Raw genomic sequence first — 12,398 nt, 5'->3', positions numbered from 1 at the left:
AATATCTACTCTTTAGCAGAAAATGTCATTTTTCTTAGAAGACTTAAGGGTGGATCCTTTCTCCACTGCTAGTTCATGCTGCTTGTTAATCACCACTACTCCAAAGAGGCCTTCCTTGAAGGGAAGCTGAGTATTTTACATCTAATGGGATGCTGATCTCCAGGTCTCTCTGTGGCTACCTTGCCTCATTGAGTCCTCTCTTGTCTGCATCAGAGAATGGGTATTTCCAGGGCTGGGCTGGAGAGATCCGAATAGTGTGATATTGTCCCACACTATATGTGCATGGGCTTAGAGTACAAAGGGAAAAGATGCAAGTTGAAGAAACGGAGATATATATATTCTAGGTATTACTATAATATAAAAAAAGTAATGCCAAAACATTGAGCATTCTGTGTTAAGCCCGTGCTAACCACTACACAAACATTATTATCATCATGCAAAAACTCTGATGATGAAGATATTATTTTAGTATTGCTTATATTTTTGTCATAATTAGAAATCTTTGTGAGATTGCTTAAGAAGCCTGTAATTTTAAGATCAGGCCAATTCCTAGTTTAGTTCAGGAGACAAGTCAGTCTGATTTCCCCATTTCTTTTCTTAGCTGCTATTCAACCGCCACATCAGTTTCCTTTCCTGAGGCAGGACTCTGCCTCCTTCTCCACGTGCCTTCCTAACTCAAGAAGAGGCAAGCAGAAATAGGGAGACCACAGGAGGAACCACAAGAGGCTGAGGTAACTGGACACATTTCCTGAAGCCTTGCACACATTGCAAAGAGGTTTCCGTGGAAATCTTGGTCCGATGCGCCCTGACTGACATGCTTCCTTCCGGCAGCTGAGATCAGCAAGTAGGGAGAACAGGAAAATGGAAGCTGAGCTCAGAAAATGAAACAGAAAAGCAGAAGTCCTGGAAAGGTGACACGAGAGTAGGCTCTCTTGGTGTGAGCGTGTTCACAAGCCTTTCTTCCCAGCTGCTTGCACACTAAGCTTCTGCTCTGGGGAGTCTGTTCCAAAAAGTGAGGTAGTAGGGTACCCCAGGACCCAAGCAACCTCCCTGTGTGTGGGACCCCGGAGCCTCTGGGACTTCTTGGGCAGAGACAAGAGTACAGTTGCCGCGGACAGCAGAGCTCTGGCTCCTGTGACTTTGTGACCTCTGAGGACAGTCCTGGGGCCAGACCAGGACCCCTCTTTCTTCCTGTAGCTTTCGACTACCTACTGTGTCAGTTGTTCATGTGTTACGTTCACGCTTCTGCATGTCCATTGCACTCCTGAAGCACATACACTTTTACCTGGACTCTATTCTGGTGCGTTAAAGTACTTATTTTCTCTCTAGATGTTCAAACGTCTGAAAGGAAATACAGTAAGAGGTGGTTTTATTGATATGGCTTATACATTATTTAAGTATCAATTTGGGTGGAGGAATAAAATCTGCTCTTTCACTCCCAATTTAAAAAATTGCCTAATAGGGCCTCCCTGGTACTGAAGGGGTTAAAGTCCGCACTATCACCAGCCACTATTGCAGGAATTCTATGAACAGCCAGGGAGCTGACCCACATGGCACATCAGACCTTTCAGGTCTCACCTGCTGCTCCCCTCAGCACTATATTTCAGTCAGGGCATCTGTTCTGCTTCCCACTCTGTTTCTTTAGTGTGGGTGTGTTTATCCCCCCCTCTGTTTCTAATGAATCCTCTCACTCCCTGAAATTCTGGCCTACACCCCAGTCCTTGAATGCATAAGTAAAAAACAAATCTTTTTAAAAAATGATACCTTACATATCGCAATAAACAGTTCTGTTCATGAACAATCTATTGTCTTTGATGACATCTTTATTTGCTTAAGTGCAAATAACATGCTGATTTTCCTATCATTTTATAAAACATTTTATAATGCAATCCTCAATCACTATAATGCTTATTCAAAACTTTAGGAATGGACAGATTAGAATGTATATTCATGGTTGTCTAGCCAGAAGGTGGGGGTGTGGATGTAGCAATGAGTGAAAGGGAGTGAGAGAGAAAGGAGAGCAATTTTTCATAGGTTTTTGTTTCATGACCCCATATAGTAGACCACTTGTGGAATTAGGTTCCCTGACTTTTCCTCATTAATTAGTTTCTGTAAGAGGATCCAGAAACAAGCATGTTAAATAAATTCTCAAGGCGAATCTTAGTCCACTAGAGTTTGAAAGATACTTTCTTAGCATACATTAAAGTATAACTTATGATAAGTAAAACATACCAACAAAATAGGGAACATTTTAGGTCTTTTCAATAAATTATTTCAGAAAAAGATTGAGATGAATTGCTTCTTCCCTTTGGCTGTTGTGAAGAATGTTTTTTTGAGAAGGGGTGTATAACTAGCCTTTCCAGTCCTCTTTTCCTCTTGCCATTGAATGTCTTGGGAGAGTTAGAGCTCCTGAGACATGTGGGTGGAAAGGAAGCTGTCTGTCTGGGCCTTTTCTAAAGGGCACGTCGTGGGTCCCAGGATCTATATTTAACCACAATCTTAAAAAAGAAAAAAAAATTGAGAAGAGTCATTAAGTGCTTTAGATAATATTTGTGTGTACATACATATATATTTCAGAGGGATTACTAAGTGGCATTGTAAAGCAATTTTTAAAAAAATTTGTTAAAAAATTTGTTTACTTACAGAACTGGGGTACAGGCCAGAGGTGCAGGGGCAGTGAGAGGACTCACCAGAGACAGAGTGGGGAGCAGAACAGGCTGACTGACAAAATACGTTGCTGAGGGGAGCAGGTCAGGAGCCGTATGTTGCATCATGTGAATCATCTCCCTGGCCAGGGATTGAACTCTTGCTGAAGCGGCTACCTCCAGCTTCACTGTACTGTTTTAACCTGTTGTGCCACCAGGGTGGACACTTATAGTAATACTTTAAAAGAAATAAAAATTTTAACAGACCTTACAAAGAAGCACCAGTTGACTAGGATTACATAATGCTATAACTTCAATCACAAAAACAAAAACAAGAATTGCATTTTTCCAGTGGGTAATACTTATAACACTTTCTATACTCAGCAGTTAGAACTTGATGCTTACAAAAGGCAGAGTTAGTGACCCGCATGGGTGTACCTCCTGTTTTGATCTGACCTGGAATTAAATCCAAATGAATAATGCAATAGTTGAAGTCTCTCAGCTGAAAAGAACAGAACAGGAAAGGCCTTCTAAAGCCTGCGCCTGGAACAGTGCACCTTTTCCAGCTCTCTGTATGACTTTCTAGTTCTTATGGGGTGGAAATGTGATAGTTGAGAATTAGTGACGCTCTAATCCACCCCAAAATGACCACAGTTGCTTTTATTTCTTGATACTTCCCAGTGCTAACCCTTCCCCCCACAAGGCCAGTTTTTGTAACTGGGTGGTCCCTAGGAAAAGGGGGAAGTTCCAGGTTCCCTGCCCCACCCAGAAGGAGGGTGGAGCTGAGCAGAGAAAACGGAGAGAAGAGAAGGAATCAGGAGAGAAGAAAAGGAAGCTGGATGGAGAGCCAGAAGGAGACCTGAGGAAGCCACATGGAGCAGCAAGCATGTAATGAAGAAACTGCTTGTTTCCTGACCCTGGACTGGTTAAGGCAGATGTGGGTTAGATACCTGTAGGGAGGTTGTAACAGGTACAGGTTTCACGGACTCCGCCCTCACATCCCTGCGTGCTTCTTCCTGCTTGTGTCTATACAAGTGTCTTTTACTCTTCAGTCCTTTTCCCTAATAAATCTTTTCTTTTAAATATAATTAATGTCTCTGTTCGTGGAGAATCTTGCTGTGTGCCGCTGAAAGTGGAGCTCTGGAGAAACCTTTTCCAGAGTGAACCCAAGGACCTTACTCTCCAAGCCTGCTGATATCAATGACAATGATGTCATCCAAAAATGACATCAACCCCAATTGTCTCTACTGCTAGGATCAAGTCTGGAATCAGGGTGAGAGGATGGGACATTCGCTCCAGTTATAGTATTTAAGGGTAAGGGAAAGGAAGGCTAAGAAAAGCCCAGCAATCAAAATACATAATATATTTTAAAACAATATAATAGTTTATTTTTACATCATTTTGTACCTTTTCCATCTCAGTTGTAATCCCCGTGGGCTTCCCACCACCAGGTCACCTGTGTGCCATCACCATAGTCCCATGCACTCCCCCCTCCCTTTTTGACCCCATTCCCCACTTCACCCCGTAAATTGTCTCTGGTATATAGTAGCTCATTTTTATTATTTCCTGTTCCCCCCACCTCCGTCCTTTATGCTCCTGCTATGAGTGAAACCATCCGGTATTTTTCTTTTTCTTTCTGACTTATTTCACTAAGCATGATCCCTTCCAGCTCCATCCATGTTGCTGAAGAAGGCATGAGTTTATCTTTCAAAATAAGTAATATTTTAATGCAGCATTTCAAAAATAGATTTAATGCAATGTAACCCCTGATGAACAAACATAAAAACGTTAAATAACAGGATCTGATCTTGCTCTGGCACAACTCACATAACTTGCTTTGCTCTCAATCCAACCCTGTCAGGTTAGGTTTTAATTTAACATTCAGGTATTTTGTTCATTAAGGATTTTTAAAAAGATTTATTTATGCATGCATGCAGAATTGGGGTAAAGGCCAGAGACTGGGATTAGAGGATTCACCAGAGACAGAGTGGGGAGCAGAACAGGCTGATTGATGAAGTACACAGCTGAGGGGAGCAGTGGGCGGGTCACGAGAGGTCTGCCACGACATGATCACCTCCCCAGTGGGAGGGATCCAACTCCCGCTAAAGGGGCTTTAGCTTCTTAGTGCTGTGCTTTAACCCTCTGTGCCACTGAGGGGGGGGGTTATCAATTTTTGCATTGACTTTGAGTCTTTAAGACATTATTTAGGTAACTGGGATGGAGGGAGGAGAGTGTGGTGCCCCTAAAATGTTTATGTGAAATAAAGTCTTCAATCACTTCACCCTAGTCCTATTCCTGCCTAGGACTCACTCTTGGCTCTCATCAAGTGACCGAACAAGAGGAACAAAGAATAAAACATACATAGAGTTTATCGCTTAAATCAGTAACGGGTTTTTTAAATTATTATTATGACTGAAACAATAAAGTTAACCACTTAGCAATACTGAAAGAATAAATGAATTACCACTGGCTTCTGGCATTACCCCACGTCTACAACCCAGCGTGCCTGAGAACCAGCTCCACACCCTTGAGAGGGAAGAGACTCAGGGGCTGGTCTCAAGTTATCTGACATATCCCTGGAAATTAACTGACCCCATGTTGTTACAAGTGACAAGGATAAAGGCTTCTGTGGGGGAGATGTGGTATCTGCAGGCGGGATATCTGGTACCTTCTATGAGCTGACAGACTGTCATTTTGAACTTTATCTCACTCTGGAAGCATAAAATGGTAGAAAGGTTCTGGCAAGCCACTGTCTTGGGAGAATTGCAAACACTGTTGATGATTCGAGGCCTCTCGTGGATGAAGACATGCTCCTTCTTGCAGGAGTTGTCAGGCTCCCTGATGATCCTTTGGAAGATCATGGCATTGCAGTACCTTCTGAGGTCTTCCTTAGGGTAGTCCACGTGCAAGTGCTCTAAGGTCGACTTCACAATGTCTTCATTTGACTCGTTTTCCCAGAACAGAAGCAGCAGGAAAATCACCACCATTAGAATCATCACGGGTAAGACATCCTTCACACTTTTTGCTCTAACTCCTAAACATTAAGAGAAGACAAGACATAGCAAAGCTTCGTCAGATTGCTCCAGCCCCACCCCCTTGATCTTGCCCCATCATCCTTGGGATATTTTATTTCCTTCTCTCCTGTGGTGAAAATCACACTGGTCCTGCAAATCCAGCTGCGGGAACAGCTCCCAGAGAAAGCCCTTTCTGACTATTGCAGCTCTCAGAGGCTGGCATTGCACTGTTCCCTAACTCCTCCTCATGTGTGGGGTTCGTGTTGTCTCCACACATTCTGACAAGCTGTCTCCTCTCCTGTTTCTCCTAAGTGTTTCAACAGAGCGGAACATACCAGTTTATTCCTGTTGCTGAGTGGCTTCTTTTCTCAGAAGTGTCCTACCTTTAACACCCAATTCCAGCCATTCAGCACCATCTGTTAATCCTTTCTCCCCAGTTCCTTACCAGTCTCTCCTCATGTTGCTCCTACTTGGTTCTAGCTGCTCTCACCTTTCATTTTTACTGGAACTCTGCCAGGTAACATATCCTCGTGATCGGGGATCTGAGGCAGCCCTTGTGTCTCTCTGTTCCCTGACACACTGGTAGGGAGCCAGTTGAGTGTGGGGCAGGCAAAAGTGGGCAGAGCAGGAAGGGAGGGGCATGGGGGACAGCCTTCTGGTGCCATTGGGAAGGAACCCTCAGAGGGAGGGTTGGATAAGGCAGGTCCTGACTATGTCTTCAGTAAACAAACGTGAACTTTTCAAAACATTTATTAAAGCCCTGATTTAGACACACTATTGTCTATTTCCCAATTTCTCAGTCAATCCTTAACTATCTGTGAACTAACAGTTATCTCCACTTCACTAGGAAAGAGATGAATTGCAGAAAAGTCAAGGTGGAGGTACAAGATGACAAGAGTAGGGAGTCTCGCCCTCAGTGCAAGTTTCATTCCCAGAACAGGGCGGAGTTAACTCCTTGACAGTCACATAGACTTGATAAAGTGCTGGCTCCTGGAGAGAACAGCAATGGTTCCGAAACTCTGTAGACTACTGCAATCCACTGGGCGTTTCACCTGCCAGCTTGAGACATTCCGTTATAACTGTTTTTTCCCTGGACTTGGGGATTATGAAAATCTCCCAATGATTCTAACATACAGTGAAATTTGGGAACTATAGACCAATGGTCATTGGGAAACCTGCATGGGGAGTTGAGCATTTGGTAAAAGACAGTAACTCCAGGCATTGAGACAGCACAATTCTTTTGTTGCCACCATCTCCTGGAGATTTGATACAGGACTGTTTAAATAGACTGCATTTTACTACATCTTGCCCTGAAATGAGTTCTCTTATAAACAGAAGCTGCATAGTCTCCTCTGTATGTATTTTTGTCTTCTAATTGGGAAAAAGAAAAGCATTTGGGGGAGAAAAATTGTCTTAGGATAGAAGGTTCTGGGAAAGACTCCGAAGAATGTGTTTTCCTAATTCAACATCTAGATTGTGATTATGAACAACCAGAGAGTTATTATTTACTTTTCAAAACATTTCATAATGAGTATTTTCTCAGAATTCAAACTCTTCCATTTTGGATGGGTTGCACAATGCCACAGAGATACAAGTGCAGAGTTCTCCAACCGACTTCCCACACAGTGCATTTTGATTTGCCCGCCATCTTGTGGAAACATCCAACTCCAGTGTATGAAGAGTACACTGGTATCTTAGCATGTTCATCACTTCCTGCCAGGACTTCTAAGTAGCTGATTTCCTGACATTGTATTAAGTTTAGAGACAGGTCATCCTTAAATCAAAATCTATCCTTAACCAAAACAGCTAGGCCTGTCTTTACATTTCAGAATAAGTTCAAGGTGGGCACATCAGGTACTATTCATACAATCATCCAGGAACTCAGAATCATTCAAATATGCCCCCAAAACAAATGCTTTTTTTTTTTTTTAAAAAAAAAAAAAAAAAGATGTATTTATTTATCCATACAGAATTGGAGTACAGGCCAAAGGTGCAGAGGCGGTGAGAGGATTCACCAGAGACAGAGCAAGGAGCACAACAGGCAGATCAACGAAGTACACTGCTGAGGGGAGAAGCAGGCGGGTCAGGAGAGGTCTGCTGCGCCATGTGGGTCTCAGGGCCGGAACTCGCACTTAAGCAGCTGCGACTAGCTTGCAGTGCTGCGTCCTAACTCCTTGCACCACCAGGAAGGGCCCAAACAAATGCTTTTTAATTTAAAAAGAAAACATTTAAGAATCAATTTAACAATTGTGTATGGTGGAAAACTTCCTTAACTCAAGAACCTTTACTATTGCCCCCAAAGACATGAAGCACCCCTATTCTGGAGGGAGTCATTTGCTGCCTTTGGCAACCAAGAACTGTTTTCTAAAGTGCTCTTAGTACAAGTTTCATGCAGAACCTTCTCCAGCCTTGGGTGCTCTTCCAAGCAGCTTCTCCCTACCCACCCTGTCACCTTGTCTAGGTAGGGAGAACATACTGGAGCTCACCTATGTCCAAGAACCAGCTGCATCTGATCAAAGGCAGGACATGTTCTAAATCAGAACTATCTGTGCTTTACAGATAAAGCCCCACGCTAAGGGTACTGTTCTCCCCTTGGGGCAAATCAAGCCATTTCTTTTTGTTCTAACTTTATTTGGATCTCTGAAATGACTGTTGTGCTGTGAGTCCATGGGAGATAAGCTTGAAGGCAGATTGCCCTAAGCAAGGTCCCTGTCCTTACATACCTTTTGAGAATGCTTTGATCGCAGCATATGTGGCTCCAAAGAGAAATGACTGATTATAGAAATAATGATTTGGTAGAAGACATACTATATAAACTGTACATGATAACATTTGGTATTTATCCTTGTGCTTTTAATAACACAAGGAGCAGCTGTTAAAAGATTAAGCATAGAAGCCTGAAATTAGTGTGCATGTAACAACATGAATACTTAATGTAATGGTCTTTGATTGTAATAAATTCAAGGTTTTATTGGGGGTGGGTGCAAGATGACTGAGTGGGAGGCAAAAATTGGGCTCGTCCGGGATTTGAACCCGGGACCTCTCGCACCCTAAGCGAGAATCATACCCCTAGACCAACGAGCCACCTATATGATATAGCTGGATTTTAAAACTTTAGTAAAGAAAGTTTTAGCCACATCCACAGCTGTAAACTTTTTCTAACCATCATGTACATAGGGTGACGCCTAGTGGACAAAGTAGTCATTGCACGCTCTCTCGCCCAGATTCCCGGAGACCGTGTCCAGCACCACAGATCTTTTTAAATTTTTGATAGTCGTACATTGTTTATTAGGTAGGTGTGCATATCACAAATATTACTCACTAGCGATAGGTGACGGTGAAGCTGGAGAGTGTCACGCCTCTCCTAGCTGCACGGCCGCTGACTATGAGGTGGAACTTGTGGCCCTTTTCAAGCCTAGGATTCCGGTGGCCTGCAGACGTCAGCACCCCCACCCCGTCTCCCGGGGCTTGGGGACCGTCACACGCGAGTAGCTACGTGGGTGTCATGATTTCTTCTGATCATTTTATGGAATGGATCAGTGAGGCTAGTCTCAAGAAATGTGTGTGTGGAATCTTCACCCACTCAGTAAGAATTCAGGGCTCTCAGACCCCCACAGTCGCTCCGGCTCGCTCCTCAGCGAGAGGAAAGGTTCCCAGCAGACTCGAGCTGATTGCCCACGAATCCGGCCTCGGACATAACCCTGTTGGCTTTGCAGCCCCGTCTGCACGCTTTATCCGGCGGGGTGGCGCGGGGCGCCTGTGGCGGGGCTGACAGCTGGCAAACTGCCGTCAGCCGCACTCTGTTACGAGAGCGCCTCCTATCCGACTGTTTTTCCTCCACAGCTCCTGGGTGTGCTGAGGAAGCCCCATTTTGGCTCACCTGATGCCTGCCGCCTGATGGAAAGCTCATCTTTGTTAAGAATAAACTCTCAGGCATCAGGGGGAATAACTGCAGCCCACGTCTTCGCTTCTGAGAGGGCCAGAGACGCTGAGGGCAGCGTGAGGCCGTCAGGGACAGTGGCGCCGAGGGTGACCCCGCGGCGGGGTGAAGCCCCTTGTTAGCCTGGCACAACCCCTCAGCCCCTCGCCCCGCCGAAATCGGGTCTGGTCTGAGGTCCCCCCCGTCGCGGGCGCGGGGACGTCTCCTGGCCTGCCTCAGCCTCTGCAATTCACCGCGCGCAAGGCAGCCGGCCGCGAGGCGCAGAGCCGGGGCTGGGTCTGCCGACCACCCCAAACTCGGCATCCTTGGACTATCGAAAGCTCTCGTCGCAGGGCGCCCTCGCAGGGAGCCCCCAGGACAGGCCTCTCCCTTTGGGGTGCCCCTCTCGGGACATGCTCTCAGAACAAGTTGAACCTAACAGATAGTGTCTCGCGACGCCCTTCCAAGACATTGTTTCCACCAATCTCAAGCAGTGTGACTTAAAGCAGAAAGCAAAACAAATCCCCAGGGGAAGAAGTTAGGGAGAACCGAAGAAAACACCAGTTTACGCCCCACAGGTGAAAGGAGAGGAGATATTGAAAGATACTGAATGCAGGAGCGAACGTTTCCCAACGGGTAGCGTGGCCGAGCGGTCTAAGGCGCTGGATTAAGGCTCCAGTCTCTTCGGGGGCGTGGGTTCGAATCCCACCGCTGCCATTACGTTTTTGAACCCGTTTGTATAGAAAAAAGCCAAGTATATGCTGCTGCGCTGTATTTCGCATAAAAAAGGCAAGACTTCGCTGCTGTGCTATGTTTCTTCCAGGAAAAAGAAAACAGTCTTTTCAAAGACCTTTCTCGCTGGCGTTTAATTTCTACTCCGCAGAGTTTCTGCCTACACGTTGCTTTGTGACCTTCTGTCTTATTTTTGTCTTTCATAATTCAATTTTTTTTTAACCTTTCATTCATAGATTTTCGTTCAGAGTCTGTTGAAAACTGATTTCTTTTTTCTGCTTGATTTAATACAGATAAATAGGAATAAAAATCGCCCTTTCCCACCCCTTGCTCCTTCAGGTTGAAAATCTCAAATTAAACTTTAGCAGTCAATTTATTAGTTCTTAAACAGATGGGAGATTCAGGCATTGGTGCCCTACAAATATTTAATTATTTTTACATTATCTGCATTCATTTATAGTTACTACCTTTCAGTTGATTTTTTTGTCCTTGGAAATGCAATTTATAGAATGTTAAGGTGTCAATAAGTGTGTTGTATTAACTAATTGTTCTCACTATAGCTAAACGTACATAATTGTAAAAATCAATAAAGTTGAACAGTAATATTCAAATGCAATCTATAAATATGTGTACTATTATCTTGGCTTACGGGAGGACTTATTATAAAGTAGATTAATCTTTCAACATTCTTGTTAAAGAAATACAGTAACCCCATCGCAAGATAATAATGATGCCTTTAATAACATAAATCTAAGTCTTGCTTTGTCTTTCTTCACTCACCAAAGAGTGTAATCTGACATCGTGTTAATAGCACTGTTCTACTGTTGAGTACAGAAAGGTGAATAAAGCATAATGCCCACTTACAAAGAAATCTCACAGACCAAAAAAAAAAAAGCTGGTCTTAAACTTGAAACATCACACAGAAAACAAAACTGTAAAGACAGTGCAGCCATGTGGGGAGGTCATTGCAAGGACCGTCTGCTGTTAGAATATCAGAGTTCAGTTCTCATGTCAGTGTGATGTTGGGCCAGTTGCTTTTCTTCTGTGTGCCTCAGTTTCCTCGTGTGTGTAAAATGTAGAAGATCATAATATGTAACTCAGGGAATTATTGTGAAAATTAGTTTACACATATAAAGTGCTTGGAACAGAGTCTGGCAGTCAAAATATTGTATTTTCATTACTTAAATATATATTTTTCCATATTCAAGGTCACAGAACCTAGTTAACATTTTCTTTCCTCTCATCTGACTTGAAATTCCTAGAAATTGGATAATGAAGATCAAGTACTGTCTACAGAAGGCTGTAGTTAAATATATATATATATATTTTTTAAAATTCCTGTTATTATTGAAATAGATATTTGTAATTCTGGTGCCCACATGTGAGCAGAAGTCAGTAATTTCTTATTGAAGAGAATCTTGAATCATGTATTTAGCTTAATTTGGAGAGTTGAATATCAATTTAGGCTTTGCATTGGTAATGTAAACCCATATGCAAGGCTCCTAGTCTTCGGGAAAATTCTAATTTGGTCTGCAGAAGCCAGAAATAAGCGCTGTTTCACTATAGCTTCTGGAGGCCATCAGATGTATCCAGGAATACTATACATTCATTCATTCATCACTTACTGTGTATCATACACAGTTCTAAGAACTGAGGGTATGGTAGTGAGAGTAATGAACCCTTTGACCTTCTGGAGTTTATCTCATAATAGGAGGGAAAGAAAAGAAGAAAATAAAGACATACAATAATGTCAAATAGTGATAAGTGCTGTATAAGAAATAAAGTTGTGTAGGGAACAATGAAAATTAGAGGTTATTTTGGCTGTGGTGAGGAAGATGTCTCTAAAGAGGTGACATTTGATCACAGAAAGAAGAAGGTAGGAAATTATACAAATCTGAGGAAATATATTCCAGGAACAAGGGAAAGATCTAGAACAAGAAACAAGATATTTGAAAAACAGTGAAAGATCAGGGTAGCCAAAAGTCCATGAGTGAGAAGGAGGTAAGGTTGTAGGAGTTCATATCAGAGAAATACAGGCAAGAGAACGATCATGATTTTTATTCTAAGAGTAAAAGCCACTGTATATTT

General features: G+C 43.1%; 1 protein-coding gene and 2 non-coding genes across 3 annotated transcripts; 1 reads left to right on the top strand and 2 right to left on the bottom strand.

The window, feature by feature from the left end:
- Positions 1-5,133: 5,133 nt before the first annotated feature.
- Positions 5,134-5,641, bottom strand: RNASE12 (ribonuclease, RNase A family, 12 (non-active)). Its single transcript, XM_004694689.2, has one exon. The coding sequence runs from the start codon at positions 5,639-5,641 to the stop codon at positions 5,207-5,209; it is 435 nt and encodes a 144-aa protein (XP_004694746.1). The 3' UTR covers positions 5,134-5,206.
- Positions 5,642-8,671: 3,030 nt separating this feature from the next.
- Positions 8,672-8,743, bottom strand: TRNAP-AGG. The gene has a single exon. It is a non-coding gene; the product is annotated as a tRNA-Pro (tRNA).
- Positions 8,744-10,213: 1,470 nt separating this feature from the next.
- TRNAL-AAG lies at positions 10,214-10,295 on the top strand. The gene has a single exon. It is a non-coding gene; the product is annotated as a tRNA-Leu (tRNA).
- Positions 10,296-12,398: the final 2,103 nt, after the last annotated feature.

Source organism: Condylura cristata, unplaced genomic scaffold, assembly GCF_000260355.1.
Source record: "Condylura cristata isolate star-nosed mole 26May11 unplaced genomic scaffold, ConCri1.0 scaffold00045, whole genome shotgun sequence".
NCBI lineage: Eukaryota > Metazoa > Chordata > Mammalia > Eulipotyphla > Talpidae > Condylura > Condylura cristata.
The sequence above is the reverse complement of the archived record's forward strand: the minus strand, read 5'-3'. Positions and strand labels throughout refer to the sequence as shown.

Bases quoted from the DNA above. Each gene is read 5' to 3' on its own strand.
- RNASE12 (XM_004694689.2), bottom strand. From the start codon at position 5,641: ATGATTCTAATGGTGGTGATTTTCCTGCTGCTTCTGTTCTGGGAAAAC.